The sequence below is a fragment of the Orbicella faveolata genome, unplaced genomic scaffold (genome assembly GCF_042242905.1).
Source record: "Orbicella faveolata isolate gen_17 unplaced genomic scaffold, um_ofav_v1 contig_47, whole genome shotgun sequence".
Lineage (NCBI taxonomy): Eukaryota > Metazoa > Cnidaria > Anthozoa > Scleractinia > Merulinidae > Orbicella > Orbicella faveolata.
The window spans coordinates 18,473,187-18,493,958 of NW_028301577.1; the positions used below are offsets into that span (position 1 = coordinate 18,473,187).

General features: G+C 37.1%; 1 protein-coding gene across 2 annotated transcripts; it reads left to right on the forward strand.

Moving 5' to 3' along the window:
- The first annotated feature begins 6,132 nt into the window (after window positions 1–6,132).
- Window positions 6,133–15,095, forward strand: LOC110040800 (DNA repair protein RAD51 homolog 3-like). 2 transcript variants are annotated; one of them, XM_089279936.1, is made up of 10 exons: window positions 6,133–6,383; window positions 7,523–7,805; window positions 8,895–8,965; window positions 9,422–9,523; window positions 10,907–11,049; window positions 11,726–11,857; window positions 12,502–12,577; window positions 13,718–13,778; window positions 14,438–14,498; window positions 14,728–15,095. In XM_089279936.1, the coding sequence occupies exons 1-10, from the start codon at window positions 6,266–6,268 to the stop codon at window positions 14,893–14,895; spliced, it is 1,215 nt and encodes a 404-aa protein (XP_089136062.1). In that variant the 5' UTR covers window positions 6,133–6,265; the 3' UTR covers window positions 14,896–15,095. The 2 variants fall into 2 exon arrangements, with proteins under 2 accessions (XP_089136062.1, XP_089136061.1); XM_089279935.1 differs by lacking the exon at window positions 14,728–15,095 and having other exon boundaries at window positions 6,149–6,383; window positions 13,718–13,830.
- Window positions 15,096–20,772: the final 5,677 nt, after the last annotated feature.

Genomic DNA, 20,772 nt, shown 5'->3' on the forward strand with positions numbered 1-20,772 from the left:
ACTACCCAACTTTGAAACTTCTTCTTCAGTGATTCAAACATGAGATATCGACTCCGCAACTTTAAAACTTCCTCTTTGGTGATCCACACATAAAATATAGTGTTTCTGCACCTTTTAAACTTCTCCTTTAGTCATCCACACATAATATATAGTCTCCAAAAATTTAAAACTTTTTTTTCGTGATCCACACATGATATATAGACTTCGCAACTTGAAAACTTCTTCTTTGGTGATCCACATACGATATATACATTCCGTAACTTCAAAACTTCCTCTTTGTTCATGCACTCATGATATATAGACTCCGCAACTTTAAAACGTCTTATGTGGTGATCCACACATTATATATAGACTTTGCAACTTTAAAATTTACTCTTTAGCGATCCATACATGATATATAAACTCCGCAACTTTATAACTTCTTCTTCAGTGATCCACTCATGACATATAGACTCCGCAACTTTTTAACTTCTCCTTTCTGGATCCACATATGATATAGAGGCTCCGCACCTTTAAAACTTCTTCTTTTGTGATCCACACAAGATATAGAGACTCTCCAACTTCCAAACTTCTTCTTTGTTGATCCACTCATGATATATAGACTCCGCAACTTTTAAACTTCTTCTTTCGTGATCCACACATGATATATAGATTCTGCAACTTTTAAACTTCTCTTTTAGTGATCCACTCGTGATATATAGACTCCGCAACTTTAAAACTTTTTCTCTGGTGATTCACATATGATATATAGACTCTGCAACTTTAAGACTTCCTCTTTGGTGATCCACACATGATATATAGAATCCGCAACTTTAATTTAAAACTTCTTCTTTGTTGATCCACTTATGATATATAGACTCCCCAACTTTAAAACTTTTTCTTTGGTGATCCACTCATGATATAAAGACTCCGAAACTTAAAAACTTTTTCTTTGGTGATCCACACATAATATATAGACTCCGCAACTTTAAAACTTCTTCTTTGGTGATCCACACACGATGTATAGACTCCGTAACTTTAATTTCAAACTTCTTCTTTGTTGATCCACTCATGATATATAGACTCCCTAACTTTAAAACGTCTTCTTTGGTGATCCACACATAATATATAGCCTCAGCAACTTTAAAATTTTTTCTTTAGCGATCCACACATGATATATAAACTCCGAAATTTTAAAACTTCTTCTTTGGTGATCCACACATGATATATAGTATCCGCAACTTTAAAACTTTTTCTTTCTTGACCCACTCATGATATATAGGCTCCGCAACTTCAAAACTTTTTCTCTGGTGATCCACACATGATATATAGATTCCGCAACTTTAAAATCTCTGCTTTAGTTCTCCACACATGATATGTAGATTCCTCAATTGCAAAACTTCTGCTTTAGTGATCCACACATGATATACAGACTCCGCTACTTTCAAAGTTCTTCTTTGGTCATTTACTCATGATATATCGAATCCGCAAATTTGAAACTTCTTTTTTAGTGATCCAAACAACATATATAGACTACGAAAATTTAAAACTTCTTCTTTAGTAATCCACACATGATATATAGACTCCGCAACTTTTTCTTTGGTAATCCACACCTTATATATAGACTGTGCATTTTTAAAACTTCTTCTTTGGTGATCCACACTTGATGTACAGACTCCGCAACTTTAAAACTTGTTCTTTGGTCATTCACACATGATATATAGCTTCTGCAACTTTGAAACTTCTCTTTTAGTGATCCACTCATGATATGTAGACTCCGCAAGTTTAAAACTTTTTTTTCTGGTGATCCACATATGATATATAGACTCCGACATTTTAAACCTTTTTCTTTGGTGATCCACACATGATATATAGACTCGGCAACTTTAAAATGTCTTCTTTAGTGATCCACACAACATATATAGACTTTTCAATTTGAAAACGTCTTCTTTAGTGATCCACTCATGATATATAGACTCCGCAACTTTAAATCTTCTTCTTTTGAGATACACTCATTATATATAGACTCCCCAGCTTTAAAACTTATTATTTGGTGATCCACACATGATATTTAGACCCCTCAACTTTTACACTTCTTTTTTAGTGATCCACTCATTATATATAGACTTTGCAACTTTAAAACTTTTTTTCTGTGATAAACACCTGATATATAGATTCTTCAACTTGAAAACTTCTTCTTTCTTTAGTGATCCACTCATGATATATAGACTCCGCAACTTTAAAACTTCTTCTCTGGTGATTCACTTACGATATATAAATTCCGCAATTTTTTTTCGATAATCCACACATGATATATAGACTCTGCAACTTTAAAACTTGTTCTTTAGTGTTCCACTTATGATTTATCGACTCCGGAGCTTTAAAACTTCTTCTTTGGTGATCCACGCATGATATATAGACTCCGCAACTTTAGAACTTCTTTTTCGGAGATACACACTTGATATATACACTACGCAACTTTAAAAGCTCTTCTTTTCTTTTGTGATCTACACATCATATAAACACTTCGAACTTTCAAACTTCTTTAGTGATCCAGACATCAAATACAGACTCCAAAACTTTATAACTTCTTTTCTGGTGATTCACACATGATATATAGACTCTGCAACTTTTAAACTTCTTTTATAGTGAACCACACATGATATATAGACTCCGCAACTTTAAAACTTCTTCTTCGGTGATACACACATGATATATAGACTCCGCAACTTTTAAACTTCTTTTATAGTGAACCACACATGATATATAGACTCCGCAACTTTAAAACTTCTTCTTTGGTGATCCACACACGATATATAGATTCCGTAATTTCAAAAGTTCTTGTTTGTTCATCCACTCATGATATATATACTCCGCAACTTTAAAACTTCTTATTTGGTGATCCACACATGATATATAGACTTTGCAACTTTAAAATTTTTTCTTTAGCGATCCACACATGATATACAAACTCCGAAACTTTAAAACTTCTTCTTTAGTGATCCACTCATGACATATGGACTCCGCAACTTTTTAACTTCTTCTTTCGTGATCCACATATGATATAGAGACTCCGTAACTTTAATTTAAAACTTCTTCTTTGTTGATCCACTCATGAAATATAGACTCCCCAACTTTAAAACCTCTTCTTTGGTGATCCACAAACGATATATAGACTCTGTAACTTTAATTTAAAACTTTTTCTTTAATGATCCACCTATGATATAGAGATTCTCCACCTTTAAAACTTTTTCTTTGGTGATACAATCATGATATATACAATCCGCAACTTTAAAACTTTTTCTTTGTTGATCCACTCATAATATATAGACTCCGCAAGCTATAAACTTCTTCTTTGGTGATCCACCTATGACGTATAGACTGCGCAACTTTAAAACTTCTTCTTTGGTGATCCAAACAAGATATATAGTCTCCGCAATTTCAAGACTTCTTCTTTCTTGATCCACACATGATATATAGACTTTGCAACTTTAAACCTTTTTTTTTGTTTATTCAAACATGACATATAGACTCGGCAACTCTATATCTTCTCTTTTAGTGTTCCACTCAGGATGTATAGACTCCTGAGCTTTAAAACTTCTTCTTTGGTGATCCACACATGATATATAAACTTCGCAAGTTTAAAACTTCTTGTTTGGTGATCTACACATGATATATAGACTCCGCAAGTTTAAAACTTCTTATTTGGTGATTCATACATGAGATATAGCTTCTGCAACTTTAAAACTTCTCTTTTATTGATCCACTCATGATATATAGACTCCACAACTTTAAAACTTCTCCTTTGGTCATCCACACATACTATATAGACTCCGCAACTTTAAAACTTTTTCTTTGTTGAGCCACACGTGATATATATAGAATCCGCAACTTTAAATTTCTTCTTTAGTGATCCACACATGATATATAGATTCCGCAACTTTAAAACTTTTTCTTTGGTGATCCACTGTTGATATATAGAATCCACAACTTTAAAACTTCTTCTTTAGTTGTCCACACATGATAGATAGACTCCGCAACTTTAAAACTTCTTCTTTTGTGACCCACCCATGATATACAGACTCCTCAACTTTAAAACTTCTTCTTTGGTGATCCACTCATAATATACAGACTCTGCAACTTTAAAACTTCTTCCTTAGTGATCCACTTATGATATATAGACTCCGCAACTTTAAATCTCTTTCTTCGGTCATCCTCACATGATATATAGTCTCCGCAACTTTAAAACTCCTTTTTTAGTGATCCCACAGATGATATATAGACTCCGCAAATTTAAAACTTCTTCTTTGGTGATCCACACATCATATATATACAACTCAAGGTAATATAAAGGCTCGAAATCTTTAAATTGGTTGATATATAGACGCTGGAACTTTAAAACTTCTTGTTTTGTGATCTACACATGAAATATAGACAACGCAGTTTTAAAATTTTTTCTTTGGTGAATGACACATTATGCATAGGCTGCGCACCTTTAAAACTTTTTTTTACGGTGATTCACATATTTTTTATGGACTCTGCAACCTTAAAACACTTGATGTATATTATCCGCTACTTTTAAAACTTGATATGTATATAGACTTTTTAAACTTTAGGAACTTGCTCTAGACTGGGCTACTTTTAAACACTCGAGATGCATATTATGTAACGTTTGAAAAACTTAATTTATAGGCCCTTAAGTTCAAAAACATGATATAGAGATTTTGCAACACTTAATACTTAGAATCTTCAATTTTAAAACCCTTGATATAAAGACTCCGCAATTTTATAACACATGATATATAGATTCCGCTACTTTAAAACGACTCTCCTGTCGATCCACACAGGATTAGGCACCTCCAGTTTGAACATTTTCTTTTGGAATTTTACAGATAGTATTTAGATACGGCACGTTTAAAACTATTTTACTGCTGATGTACATAATCAATAAGCCTTACACCTTTTAACAACTTTTTACTGTTTGATCTACACATCACATATAAATGACGAGTATCAAATCGAATTTGTTATTGATAGACACTTGGTATGTAGGGATGAAATCTTGTCACAATATTGGTTCCGTTTACTTTTATCGCATCTTACCTTTCTGTTTTTTGTCCCTTTAGTATCCTTGTGCTAATTATTGCTGTATGGAAACGTTTCGTTTCTGCAATTGAAGGTCGCTGTTTTGCAAGTGTTGTTTTGCTTTAACTAACCGCACTGCACCAATGCAACTCTTTTAAATCCTGTGCCGTTAAGTTGCATTTTTTCGTAATCATTCTATTATTACGTCATATTACGCGCGCGCAATGTCTTTACATCCTCGCGCGCGCAGATGATTTGAAAAGAGTTTCACAATTTAAAATTTCTGAGCTGTTTAGTTTAGTCATGCTTGCACGTTAAGGAATTAAAATTAACTGAAGACAATGCGTATAGGTTGAATGTTTGCGGTATTTGTGTACATTGTGAGAGGACGGAATAGTATAAAACCGTTACAATTTCTTTTCAAAGATATTTATCTCAGTACAAAAATATTTATTCCAGTACAAAAATATTTTTTCCAGTACTGACAAATATTCTTGTACTGGGATAAACATTTTTGTACTAGGATAAATATTTTTGTATTGGGATAAATATTTTTGCACTGGGAGCAATATTTTTGTGCTGCCCCTGTGGGCCACCGTAGTATTTAGCTTAGATAACTAATTGTGGACACTTAAATAATAATGATAAGAAAATAAAATAAATAAATAAATAAATGAATAGTCAAGAAAACTTAAAGAAAATGGCTTACTTAATGTTTATATCGATTCACGGAACGAATTTATATAAATTACCAACTTCCTTTGCTGTATTCCAACTTATTTCTTCACGTCCGTGGATCCACAACTGACAACTTTTTGACGAATTTCATGATGAATAATAGAACAAACGCATGAAAAACTGACGTCAATTTGTTTTTTACGATAACAAATTGTCAAATTGTCCGCTCTCGCTCGTTGACGCATCGCACAAATTATAAATTCATGTGTCTGTCCGCATACTGACAATGAAAATTAGCCAATGAGCGCGCGAGATCTGCAGTTATCGTAAAAAAAAAAAATAAAAAATAATTGTTTTGTGGAACGTACTGGTCAGTGGAAACTCAACTCTGTTCCAGTCTTTTTCTTTATTTTATCGGTCACTTACGCGCCAAGTTTTGAGAAGGCGGCAAAAATCATCTCGTTACCATTTTGCTGAAAATTACCACATTTTATGGAGAAACGTGTTGGATAGCACTATTTTAATGCAACGAGAGTTATCCACGTTCCCTTTGGCTCCTAATTACTTGCATAAGTTGTCCAGCGCAGGCTACATCACTGTTGATGACCTGAGAGATGTGAGTCCCACTGAATTGAGTGAAGGCAAGTAAGCTTACACTTGATTGATTTTTTTTTCGCTTTTACCTCGCGTATACAACCATGTTTCGTCAAAAAACGTTAGCTGTAAAAGGGAATAAAACGATTGGAGCACTTTTCATTTGCTTGACGTTTCAAATTACTTCTAGGGAAGGAGTTTGTTAATCACAAGCGATTATCGATTCATTCAAGCACTGTGCATTGACCATCACAACAGATTGTAGGGAAGATATGTTGATTCATTGCCTAATTAAGCCCAACCAACCTTGTGCAGCAGGCCTAGACCGGCTAAAGAGGTCGCATTACGAAGTTGGTCAAGAGAGAGGATCCTTCTGAGATGTGTGAGGGACTGACACATACCAAGAGTCCATGACCCTGCACATACAAATATTACAACAAATGATCATATCTGACCATGATTTGGGGAAAATTAAATAAGCGCCCCACCTCGATTAAGCGCCCCCTTTGAATTAGCGTCCCTCATCTTCTCCTAAATGTGAAAGAAGCGCCTGGGTGCTAATTCAAGGATTTACGGTATAAACATTATGTTGGTAACATAGCAGTGAGCGACTCAGCTAATCCTGGAAAACATGTTTCACAACATAGCATATAAGCTCAGCAAAAACCTATACCCTGAAGTAAATTTGGTCTAAATATAATTGGGGGTGTGTGGCCTTAAGTTTATGAAGCTAGTGTAAATACTTGTTTACCTGGAGTAAATATTAAGAAATAGAAAACATGCACCATGTTTCTATCAAGTTATAGAAACACAAGTGGTAGTTTGGGAGAATGAGAAATGCTGTGGGAACACAAGCCACAGGCGAGTGTTTTCACAGTTTTTTCGAGTTCTCCCAAACTTTCACGAGTGTTTGTATAACTCGATAGAAACATGGAGAATATGTTTTCTATTTCTTTTAGGAAACACCGTAACGAAAAAAAGAAAACAGCTTGTTTACTCTGATCATCAAAATACAAATTCTCTTTGCAGGCGCCATCATTATGTCAACAGCTCATGCTAGTTCTGTGTTTCCATTGAGTTATAGAAACATGATTTTTGACCAATCAGCGCCCGTACTTTCTTTGGGCTATTTTCTAATCAACTTTATTGTCCATGAAAACTGTTCTTTTTTTCTCTTTGTGGTCAGACCTTAGAGTTGAGAAAGAAGAAGCTCTGAAGATAATTCAGACTGTCCGAAGCTCAAATGATTCATTGCAGACATCAAATAAGAAGCTAGCAGCAACTGGAAATGCTTTCTCAAATTCCATCCCAGGAAGTAAGAATGTGTATGATCTTCTGCAACAGGAGCAGTCATCTGGAAGCATTGTCACATTCTGTGAAAAGTTTGATGATATGTTAGGTGGCGGAGTACCAGTTGGTAAAATTACAGAATTCTGTGGTGCACCTGGCATTGGAAAAACTCAGATAGGGTGTGTGCTCTAAAGATAACAATAACACCTTTTTCCTGTAAAATATCTTCTTTTTTCCTTTATATATTCTATATGAAACATGTTTCAATAACTGGAACACATGGAGAGGCTCTTTGTCCATTGTTTCCAGATTGAATGTGAATTTAGTAGTGCTTGTGTTTGTGGAGGGAGGAAGACTGGAGAACTCGTAGAAAAACCCTTGGAGCAAGGCGAGAATCAACAACAAACTCAACCCACTTGAAATGCTGGGTCCAGGTTTTGAACCCGGTCCACATTGGTGAGAGGTGAGCGCTCTTACCACTATACCATCCCTGCTCCCCTAACATTGGATAATGGTAACGTAACATCTGCATACCAACCAGGTGGCTCATTTAAGGCCAGCACATATCTCCAGTTTCTATAGTATGAGGTAACTAGAAGTATTTCTACTCCCTCCTGGATGGGATGCTAGTTACCCCCTAGCATTTAGTTTGCCAGTATCCATTTATACACCAGGGTGGAGAGGAGATATTTAGACAATTCACTTTATGATGTCTGTAGTATCTCTTTATAGTTTTACTTGTTGTAAATATATCTGTGAATTCACCTAGCTTGTAGATCGAGGTGCCCAAAACAGTGCAAGATTAATAAAATATACAGATATACTATAAAAATATGATGTGAGATGTGTTTTATGTTGGGGTTTCATTAAGGGCTGGGCATTGAGCAAACTGACTGGCTGTGAGGATGATTTTGTTCAGTTCAAAAAGTTTTGCCCGTGTGTGAAAACCAGTTGCCCTTCTGCTGAAACAGTTATTGGTGAATAAAACCCCTGTTTATGAACATTTTCAAATAACTATGTAACAAACGTCAAAATAATATAGTATTATAAAATGTAAACTTTCAGGACCAAGTGAGATAATTAAACTGTAGTAAAAGGTTGACTTAAAGGGTAATCCAGCATGTACTCTGTACATAGCAGATGCCCTCTCCCATGTATCTTAGGATAGGGCTCCTATTACAAATCATGGTTTCTTGTGGTAGGTTGATCAGCAATAGTCACTTGAACTACTGCTGTTATCAATGATGTTTTTTTTACACCTCTTTTAGAATGCAGCTTGCTGTAGATGTCCAGATACCTGATGAGTTTGGGGGGCTTAATGGAGAGGCTATTTACATAGGTATAATCAGATTTTTTCCTTTGACTAGAGGCCATTCTCTCTGGCATCTCTCTGTCAAAGTACAGACAGTAGATTAGTGTATTTCTTCTACATTTATCTAAGTCCGTCCTTCAATGGAGTCTTCCTCTCTAACAAGTCTATCAACTACCCCTCCCCTTTCCGAAGTAATTTGAATTGTGAGTTGGAGCGTGTACTGATGGCGTAAATTAACCAGCAAGGTATTTTTCCATGGTATACTGGAAATTATGGTTCGACAATAATTCGTTTGGTGTCCCTGTTAATTCCTTTTGCCAATAGGCTCTTTCCTTTCATTCGAGAAGTTTATGTTCTAGCACAAAGCATCGTAATTGAAGTGTTTTGCGAATATAATATATGTAATACTAAAATATTGCAGTGATTTGCCCTTCTTCTCCAATAATTGTCTGTTGATCTTAATCATTAACTTCCACATTTTAGACACTGAGGGAAGTTTTATAGTGGAGAGAGTGGTAGACATTGCAGAAGCTGCCATAAAACACATGACGCATATCATTCAGTCTTCTGATGCAGATGAAACAGGTGCCCATTCTGTGCATTTCCTTTCAAACTTAACTGTCTTTGCTGTTAATCATAATTTTGTGAGAGTATGAATTTGTGTATGAATATGTGTCATATCGAACTGTTATCGAACTGTCAAATTATAGGTGAACAATGAACTCTTAGTCTGAAAGTAGATCACGATGATTGATTCATTTAGGTTAGAATGTTAAGTTGTTTTTGGATATTTAAGATTATAGTTCTAACTTTATATATTCATTAGCGTTTACCCACTCGCTTGAGATGAGAGTAATAAAGCGTCATTAATATCAATACGAAAATATGTAAATTTCCACCATGCCATAGAAACTACAACCCATCAGTCGAATACAGGAGAGGTGTTGTATATTTAACAGTATTACATCCAACCGTCCCATCGTGCACTGCACATACGTATTTATTGTGTTGACCCCTGTATTTTCTATGGCATGGTATGAAATAGTCACTCTTTTGGTATACCATGGAATAGGCCCTTTGCAGCTAAGCCATCACGTGACCTATTCATAAAATTATGGGCTATAACTTAATGAATGCCACAAATGGAAAAAGCATGTTGAAAATATCGAAATGGCCAAGTTTGAGGCCCCCGTCATTAAAGAATGAGATTTTTTGACGGTCTGAATTTTTGAAAGAATAAGACGATTTGTATGGGAAAAGTTGTTGGAGAGCAAGGCCTTGCTCTCCAGCAACATTTACCATACAAATCCTCTAAATTTTCCGAAAATTCAAACTGTCATATAAACTTACTCTTTCATTCCTGGGGCCTCAAACTTGGCCATTTTGGTATTTTTGATGCACTCGTTCCATTTCTGGCATTCTTTAAGTTATAGCCCATAATATAAAAAATTTTCTAGGAAAAATTTAGTCACGTGACCCCAGCTACAAAGGGCCTATATCCCCTTGTATTTTCTTGGTATACACACTCACCTAAAGGCTCTGTGTATACCCAGAAAATACAAGTGACTTGTAGGATATTTCTTGGTATAGCACTCAAAGGTTAAGTCTGCATACAGGGCAAGTGGCCCATCAGGCCGCAGCTAATCCTGGTTTCTGTGGCAGGAAGTGACTAGGGATTTCAACCCCCCCCCCCCCCCCCCCCCTGAATGGGATGCTAGTCCATCGCAGGATTACTCGTAGCGATGAGTTTACCAGTACCCATTTATGCACCTGGGTGGAGAGAGGCACTGTGAGAGTAGACTGTCTTGCCCGAGAACACAACGCAATTTCCCCAGCCAGGGCTCGAACCTGGACTGCTCGATCCAGAGGCGAGCACACTAACGATGATGCCTCCCCAATATATCATTCAAAAGCGTTGCATAGCTAATATGTATATATGGTACGTTTTCCTTTTCTTCTTCTAAACAGAAAAAGATCTCCAAAATGAAGCTTTGAAAAAGTTCCAAGTGAGAAGCATTTTGTCCAAGATTTATGTGTATAGATGCCATGACTACATGCAGTTAATAGCATTGTCCCACGTTTTGCCAGACTTCTTGATGGAGCATACTAAGGCAAGTTAAAACACAGGAACCATAGCTCTGTAGGCATGCAATGCGTGTTCAGTGTATACTGCATGGAGAGAGTTCAGTGTTAATGTAGCTCTTTGCACATCTGCAGGCCTATTGTACAAGATAATATTGTGGAAATTACATTTTGACTGTACTCGCCATTTTCATGAGTGACTCTCAAAATGCACTCATCCGGTGTCATTTTGAATTGCCCAGAAAGACACCCCCAAATCTATAGATCTGCAAATTGTTTTTCTTCCCTTGTAGAATTTTGCCATTTAATCAAATACCAATAATTATTATTATGACTTTATATTTTTCATCAGCTGTTTACAATAATATTAATTTTAAAAGGGCACTTGTAACAATCGGATGCGTGGGGTCAGGCTTTTAGCCAAATGGGTGTCCAGGTATCCTGTGGACACTACGTCACTTATTAAAGAAAATTGGTTGATTTTTCATATGTTGCCTTATGAATTGTTCATTTGAGCAGGTCCTATAGCACATTTTTGACACCCACTTTTCAAATCCTGGCTGAAAGCCTGCAAGGGGTGCTGTGCTTCTTTAACAATTTAACTTGTTTTTGAAACATTTCAAAGTCCCTGCTTACACTGTACATGTGGACAGAGGTTAAATGAGAGTTATTAATTGCAAAAGATTGTTCCTTGTCAACTTATAGGTAAAACTCATTGTGGTGGACAGCATTGCATTTCACTTTCGGCATGATTTTGAGGATCTTGCTTTGAGGACAAGGCTTCTGAATGGATTAGCGCAGAGCTTTATTAAAATGGCTTATGAAAAACAACTAGCTGTAAGTACAGAGTTTATGGCATAGGTTGTCCAGGTTATAACTCTGATGATGTCATGGTAAAAACGACAGGGGTGCTTGTTGTACCTTTTAGGGGTTAAAAAATGGTTTAGGTATTTCTTAGGGTGTTCAGCCTCTAAAGGTCCACGGCGGGAGCTTTCGGGGTACCTTTTAGGGTGTTGAGGCGAAAAAAAATGACAGGAGATATTTGATAAGCAAATTGTTGTTAATTTTCAAGCCACGCCCACAAAATAGGATCTTGGTTCCTCTTAGGGGTTCTTTTCAAAATTTCTGATGAGGACCCCTGTCATTTTTAATATGGGAGTCCCCCCCTCCCAGGCCTCAAGTAAGCTTAGTGTTTCCTGGCAGCTTGATGCAGTCCCTTGGAATTTTGATGTGACAACTGCCAGAATTGTTTTGACTGAGTTTGATTGGTTATTTCAAGGCCCCCCTGAGATTTCTGCCAACTGTTTATGACCTGAAAATAACTTGAGAGTGATTACCTTGGGAACAAGACCTTCATGCTGAGTCTCTTGGTCTTTATAAACACAAGGTGCTGGTGTGTCTGAGCACGCTTGGTAACAGGTTCTCACAGTTTCTTCTTTTTTCTCCTTCTCTTACAATTTCTTCTTTCTCTTCTTTTTCAGGTGGTTTTTATGAATCAGATGACCACACGTGTGAAAACCTCACAACTTGGGGAGTCACATCTCATACCAGCGCTAGGTGAGTTTTCTTCTCCAAAACAGAGTGACTTTTCCTTTACTGTTGTAAGGCTTTAAAACCATGATAGAACAACAAATTAATAAGAGCTCGAAGTGTAAACCGTACAACCAGTGGACACCGCGAAAACACACACTATATCTGCGTCATCTTTGTTCTGATTGGCTAGAGGATGCTACACAAAACATTACATGTATTAGCCATCTCCTCCAGTTGCACTCTCCCAAAAATGTGTGACCTGCTCGAGGAGACACCTGAAATTCAGGGTACTCTTTTTTGCCCCACTCCCATATGTTGCACATAAGCATAATTACTTCTGATGACGTGAAATCTGCATTTGAAATTGTTTAGGAGCATTTTTCTGCAACAAGTGTTTTCCCATTTGTGAAAAAAAGTTCACAAGTTTCCAGGTTTGGATGAGAATGTCCTTTTTCGTGTGTAAGTTCACTTGTTTGAAGCATTTGGTTCCCCTGGGATAGTTCTTGGTTTGTGCAATGTGTTTTGCTTCCTACTCCTTTGCTCATACAGGGCTGGCAAAAAAAAATTGAAATTCAGTTGCCCTGTGGGCAAATACATTTCAGTTTTCAGTTTCCCCCACTAAAATATTACTTGCCCAATAGGGACCCAATGTTCATGCTGTATCAACTACCTCTACTTGAATTGGACGATGATGAATGGAAATGCAGAATGTTTTTGTTTTTCGTCACCATCTCCAATCGACCAAATGCTTTGTTAGTAGTGCCAGACTTCTGTTTTACGCAGCATCCAATATAGCATCAGAGGACAAACGTGACTTATGTGAGCAAAGTATGCTTGGACTTGGACAACTCATTGTTTTGCTCATCTCACAGTCTTAAGTTTTCAACTTGTTTTTGATTGGAAATTATCACTAACAAGACTACTTAAGCTAATTTCACTTGCCCACTGGACCACCAAACTTCCATTTTCACTTGCCCAAGAGCAAAATTTACCTGCCCTAGGCAATCGGACCTGGGCTTTTCCTGCCCTGTCATTCAGGTGATGCTTGTCACCAACAATGTCTCTGCAAGTGCAATTTTTCCTAGTCTGCCATGAGTAATGCTCCAATTTCCCTATCTCAGTGGAAGTGTGATCATATATTTGTTTGTGGTCTTTTTGCTGCAGGTGAAAGCTGGGGCCATGCTAGTACCATTCGGGTCGTGTTGTACTGGGAGGACAATCAGAGGTATACACAGCAAACAGTTCTCTATTATTTTATGGATAGTTAGCAGCGACAGGTTGGTTGAAATCTACACTGTTTTCAGGCGTTCGCTTCAGTCGGGGAGTAGTGCAAAGAACCACAGAATGACAACGGGGCTTTGGGGTTAGGAACAGAAACTCTTTTGCCCCATCCTAATCCCCTGCCTTGTTTTCCACTCGCTGCACCCCAACTATCCCGCATGCCTAGAGCAGGGTGGCTAGTGTGAACCACGAAACAGAAAAACTTAAACAGTGTTATCGTTTTTAAGTGACTCGGGCGTTTTCAGTTTTTGCTTAACGATCGCAACAATGCTTACAGTCATTTTAAAGATATACCAGTTTCCTGTAGGGTCGTCAGTGTCTTTGAACTACCAGCGCAAACTAATCTGCTTTCTTTTTACTTGTTCCTCATATTTTTCTCAGAAGATTGAGAAAAGTGCAAGATTGCCCAAATGGGGCCAAAGGATATCACAGCTCACACACTTTACAAACGTGTGAGAAACCATAGAAAGGTTGTCAACAGTGTACTTCCTTGAGGAGTTGAATAAAAGCATAATACCGGTACCTTCCAACTTTTCTAAACTTAACTTCTGCATTGGCATATCATTTTCTGTCCAAACAGTATTGATTTTTTTTCCTCAACAGATTTGCAAACTTGTACAAGTCGCCATCTCGACAGCAAATGACAGTTGGGTTTCAAATCACGGTAGAGTATACCTCCTTTTCTTAACAGATATTGAGTTTTTTTCAGCCGCATTTCCCAACTAATTACACAAGAAAAAAGCATGCATTGTGGAGAGTTGAACATTTTGATTGTAAAACTTAATATTCCTCTCTCTATACATAATAATTCTCCCTTACTTTGAGGGAGATAGCCATGTTGAGATCTTGGTAACTATTTTTTATGTACCATGCTCTTCTTTTGTGTTTTATAGGCTGATGGAGTACGTGACTGTTTTACTAACTACAAAGAACACAAACATTGTGAAAGCAAACATAGTCCGCGGGCTCAGGCAAACCATCAAAGTTCAGCTCATGATATTCAAGTGACAGGAACGACAAACTCAATTGTACAGAAAAGACGATTTGAGGAACTCACTTGAACAGAATCCAAGATAAGCAGTACTGCTGAGGAGTGATAAAGAACTTTCTGGGCTTTTCACTTTTTACAACCTTTAAGCCATTGTGGAAGAGTGTTCAGGGCTAAACTATGCCTGCTCTATCCAGTTTCTTGTTGCCCACTGCATTACTTGCCAAAAATTTTGAACAAACAAAGTGTCTGAAAATAAAACTGTCTGAAAATAAGCGTCCCAAAATATTTACTTTAGCAATATGTTTCATCACCGTGTCCAAATTTTGTCCAAATTAGATAAATAGAGTGTCTGAAAAGTAAAGGTCTGAAATAAAATGCCTGAAATTTAAAAATCTGAATTTTTTGCAAGTAATGTAAAATACAGTTGAATAAGCCGGGTGATAAAGCAAGACACTTTTTTAGCTCGAGAGTTGGAATACTTGGCAAACAATTTAAAGTCCTTTGAAATAGTACAAACAATGTTGCGACTGAGGATCAGCAAGGAATTTTCTGTGTTGACATATTGTAAGCCATTTAGCCTCATGATAGCGAGGGTGAGCCTGTTTTTCAAGGCAGATGATATTCATATCTAAGTTGATTTGGATTTTATTGGAATCATTGGCTGGGCCAGCCTTGCAATACATGAGTAGTCATGTGCTGAATAAAGATATATTTTATGACTATTCTTTTACACTTTGCCACTGAAAAACTAGGAAATTTTCAGTTGTTGCCACATGTTGTTCCAAGTAAACTGAATGTTGACAGCCCTCTATTGTCTCGTATTTTTATTTGATCTTTGAACCTGCAGATATAATCGCGAGAGAGCTGTATGCCAGCGCAAAACCCCCGCTTCCCCTCCCTGCCCCCACCTTGTGTTCTTCACTCAAGGCGACGTGTGTTAAAGGAGTACAACGTGCAACCCGGCCCTCTCAGTGAGCATGATACTGTATAAGTTAAAAAGAATATTATTTTCATAGTAGCGTAAACATTTCTTTGGGTCTGTTGCTTGCTAAACGTCTTGGCCGAGCTACAGTTTAAATCCACGGATTTTCGTAAAATAAAAGCATTCAACCATACCTTGGGGTTTAATTGCATACAGTTTGAAACAACATGGAGAGGAAAGTATTACCAGGAGGCACTTCCTATAGCAGACTATACCAAGAGGCCTCGCCCGAAAGGGGTATCATTTTCAAGCTGGGGCTACATAAAAGGGTAGGGACTTCACATGGTGAGGTCTAGAAAAGAGTATGTAAAACTTTGCCTAGTTCCTAGGCCACAATATTTTGCCGTGGTCAATCGTTTTGGGTCACGTGGTTTGGGGCGAAAAGTGTGGCCTAGACAACAACCCGAAAATCAAGACAATTTGTCTCAATTTTTGACAGAGCCAATTTCGTGCCACAGAAGGGAATTCTCTGGGCATGACTGCTAGAGAAAAGCAATTTAAACTCCTTGCTTTTGTTTTAATGTTAACTGGTTAAGTGAAATGGCTCATTTGGATTCAAATGGACATTATCGAGTCAGAAGCATAGCACAGGCCAATACTGATTACTCAAGATATTTAAGCCCTTGAAGATTTCTATTACATGTAACCGTAGTGCTTGATCGAAGAAAACTAAAATATCCAAAATTTCTTAATTTTCGGGTGTAAGAGTAAGCTAGAGTAGCTTTCTAAATCAATTATTTAACTATAGTTTGACCACTATGTAATAAACAAGAATCCGCTCCGCTTAATTCTGATTGGCTGAGAGTGGTGCAGTTCAAGTGTAACACCAGTGCAAAAAGTGTAACACCTGTGCAGACTATACATCTTAATTCAGGATTATGATTGGCTGAAAGACAATAGGAAATTTTCCAAGCCAATGACATCATGTAAAATGATGACGAAAATTTTGTGCGGAAACTTTGAAAAACGTTAAGTAATTGTACAGTTTTTCTTGTTCAATTTAGAATTAATTTGCACTTAAGAGTTTTTCAAAAAGCTGAAAGTACACTCGCCGAAGCGGCTCGTGCAAATTAATTCCAAATTGAACTCAAAACAATATGATTACCTATACAAATTAAACTTAACCTTACATGTAAATTTTATTTGTACATTTCTGGACCAACCACTTAACCACAGGTGTATTTACTAAACAACAATGACTACAGTAACCTCTTCTAGAAATCTCTTTAATATACAAGGAGATTAAAAAACGTACAACAACAAGCCAGCCTTAGACTTTGCACTCAGATCAGAAGGCAGCGACAAAATTATTTTATCATGACAAGAACTAAACTCCGTGAAACACACATATATTTCAACAGATTTCTAATGTCAAATTCGTACGGAGCGAAATATTCTTCCAAAAAGAGTCGGAACTATTAAAACATGCATTCCGTAGTTAAACAGAATTAAGAGTGTGTTCACGAGAAAACCAGGCAGAACCAGGCAGGAGGTGATATAGCTCAAATCACTGACTGCGCTCAAACTTGGCACAAATGCTGGGTTTGGTGAGTGAATGATTGTGGAAAAACAGTAGGTCTAAATATTTATATTCCCTTCAAGTTAGGGGGACCCTAAATGGCCATTTGACACTAATTTATGCATATTTAATTAGCCATATTTGGTTTAGTATTTCCACAACGAGAAAAACCATGTGAAATACAGAAAATGAAAGCCACTGGATCATATTGTACAACTATCAGACTTAAAGCACAGAATCTGTGCTTTTAGTCTGATATTCATTTCAACTGGGCAATTTGATTTCTGTCCGTGGCTTCATCTTAAGTAAGGCGCATATTTTGTAGTGTTGTGAATAGCCTTTAATTGATGGCAAATATCTGCAATAGGCAAAACCAAATACACATTATTCTAACATGGATAGTGAGAGTAATCAATAAAGTTCTCAAAAAAGCCATAAAATGTTTGGGAACTTCAATATTTTTTCTGTGCTGGGGTACTGTTTACATATAACTTTACGATTTATGGCCATTTCATAACATCCACTGAAACACAATAAGCCATTTCTCCGTCTTAACCTAACTCAGAATCAACAAGAAATAACTAGGTAAGCATTTTCCTATCGATTGAGAGTAAAAATTCGGCGAAAAGAAGCACAAGACACTTCTTTCAAATATTTTTGGAGTTATATCTTGAGGCATATCGATAGGAATACTGCAGCAGAAGATTTAACTCACAAGTTCCCTCGACTTACACTTTCAAGTGTAAAATAGAATGGAAATAGAGGATATTACATGCCCACGTGTGGACATGCATTTTATCTTCGAGTGTTCAACTTGATATCTCACGAGTGAACGCAGCGAATGAGTGAGATATTGAGTTGAAGACAAGAAGATAAAATTCATATCCACAAGTGGGCATGTAATATTCTGCTTATTATATAAACATACTAATGACGATGTTTTTGACGATTTTCCGCAGATTTCCGACCACTTTCTGAAGATTTTCTGAAATTGTTCCTAAGGCCAGATGAACACTTCCGAACATTTTCTGAAGATTACCGAAGATTACCAAAGATTGCCGAAGACGACCGAAGAAGATCCGAAGATGTTTTGATCAAACATCAACAAATTTAAGCATAGTTAAAGGGACAAAACAAAAATGTTATCAAAAAGGAATGATGTCTTTGCAGTGTAAAAGATAAAATAGTATCTTCACTGTGCGCGATGAAGATATGATTCATTTGTAAAAGGAAAAAGCCTGGTATTTCACTGGTGTTAAGGTGGCTGAACACAGTTTTTGAAACCTATGTTTCATTCACCTTTTTCTCTAAAACCCTTGATCCTTCCGTCGCCAAAAATGGCAGCAAGCAAGTTAACAACACAAACTTTGGTTTTTTGATGGTTAAGCTGATGTGCCATTGCCATGGCAACACGAATAAAAATAAACAGGCCTTTAAAATCGGTTTTGTTTGTTTGTAGAAAATATAGTCATTAGATTTTCTTTATAATTTGCATGCACCAAGCTTGTAACGATTCTCACAGGTTAAGACCATTTTGCTAATAATTTAACAGAGAGATCTTTAATTATCCCTTGTTGAAGGTTTACTGGAATATCTAGAGTTTCCTTTGTTAAAGTTCAGTTATTTTCAATACTCCAGTTACTTATTTCCTAAAGTATTTTTGTGCCAAATTTCGTGAAATTCTAATGAGTGGTTCACGAGAAATAGGCGTATTTCCGAGAGTGCAAATTTTCATTCAATTGCAATTTTTTGACTTACTACGCATGCGCTGCATTCAACTGGGTTTTTTCAGTAACAAAGAAAAAGCTGCGAATTGCTGAGTTCTTTGCATCTTTACCTTTTCTAACATATATTTATGACAAAAGACTAAAGCCATCAATACACTGCGTTCAATTATAGAGAAAAATAGCACAGATAGTGCGGGTGTTGAGTAAACAAAATGATCGCTCTGTTGTCAGCGGCATGTTTGGTTTTTTGCAACCCTTGTGCACACGCTGAATTGCATCAGCAAAAGCGCGCGCGAAAACTGTGTTTGGCCAACTTAAGGGCCTATTAACCGATTCATGCACGTGCTCGCGCGTGTTGCTAAGGAGGTGAAATTTCACTTCCGGTCACTTACGTCAGCCTGAGCGCGGAAAGTAAAAACAACTTAAAAACTTGCAATTTCGCTCCCATTTTAGACGTTTTTCTTTGTGTTTCGCAAAATGCAAAGTAAAAAAAGTACAAGCAAAGACAAAATAAGAGAAAGACAGAAAAACAAGAGCAATAGAAAGAGAAAAACTCCATGTGGCTTTGTTTGATCTTACCGAAGTGCGCTGGTAGTGTAAATTGCGCACGTGCTGATAGGGTAACTTCCAGTGGATATCGGGCGCACTTCCGGTTTCTTTAAATGCTAAAGGAAACGCGGTTTTTCATTAAATTCAGCCTTTTTCGACGAATTTCGATTAAAGCCAACGTTGGCAACATAGCTATGCATTCCTTTTTCGAAATCATGCTTTTTTCAGAAAATTACGAATTTTTCAATATTTTGAAATGCTCTCAAAATCTGACCTTTTAGAAATTAAACAAAATCGATGCATAGTGTAATGACGATTTAAATTAAAATACTAAATCAATGAAAAAAATCCCGGGAAAGTAATTTGCCTGTGAGCCTTTGTATTTTTTCTGTATTAGTCACATGACCACGGGCGTGGCCTGATGACGTCATCACTAGTGTTACTGATCAGGAAAAAGTTAAATCACATGAAATAACTCTGAACTAACTGAAAATAACGAGGTTATATGAGACTAAATTTTCCCTAGCAACGGCTCAAAAAGATCGGTTAATGGGCCCTTAATATAATAAACAAGAAATTACTACTTTACGGTGATTTGAGCTGTGTCACCCCCTGCCTGATTTTCTCATGGACACAAGCATTCGAAACTCGATAAAATTGGTCGCTTAGGCTTCCAGTTGAGGTGCATGTCAAATAAAAAAGTTTGTATGTCAAGCATGAGTTAATAATAGTTCTAACCGTAAGTTCTAAGGAAGTTGTTCTTCTGTACCAAACTGCAGCAAACTTGCTAAAAGATACAGTTTCCCATTCCTACGAGTTGCAATGATCAGCATCCTCTCCGACTGAGTTATTTTGTGAAAATGAATGAAGTTGTCCGAATAGCAAGGTCGATTGAGTAAATGAGCCCCGTCGCTTTCCTGCTGCACGTAAAAAATTAGGAATTGAAATCCCATCAACAACAAGCATTCTGCTCGATTCTACTGCTGATCCCAACGCATGCGCATTCTGGTCTACGCTACTCCGGGCTCCTCCAGGCCCCCCTGTCCGGGCCCATTCTCGTCCCCCGGGAACTCCCCCGGGCTGTTCGTCTGGAATACGTCACCGAAATAAATTGATCGCGAAGGCCTGGGAGAAAGCCGTATATAGCATCTAGACAAGGTAAAACTGCCA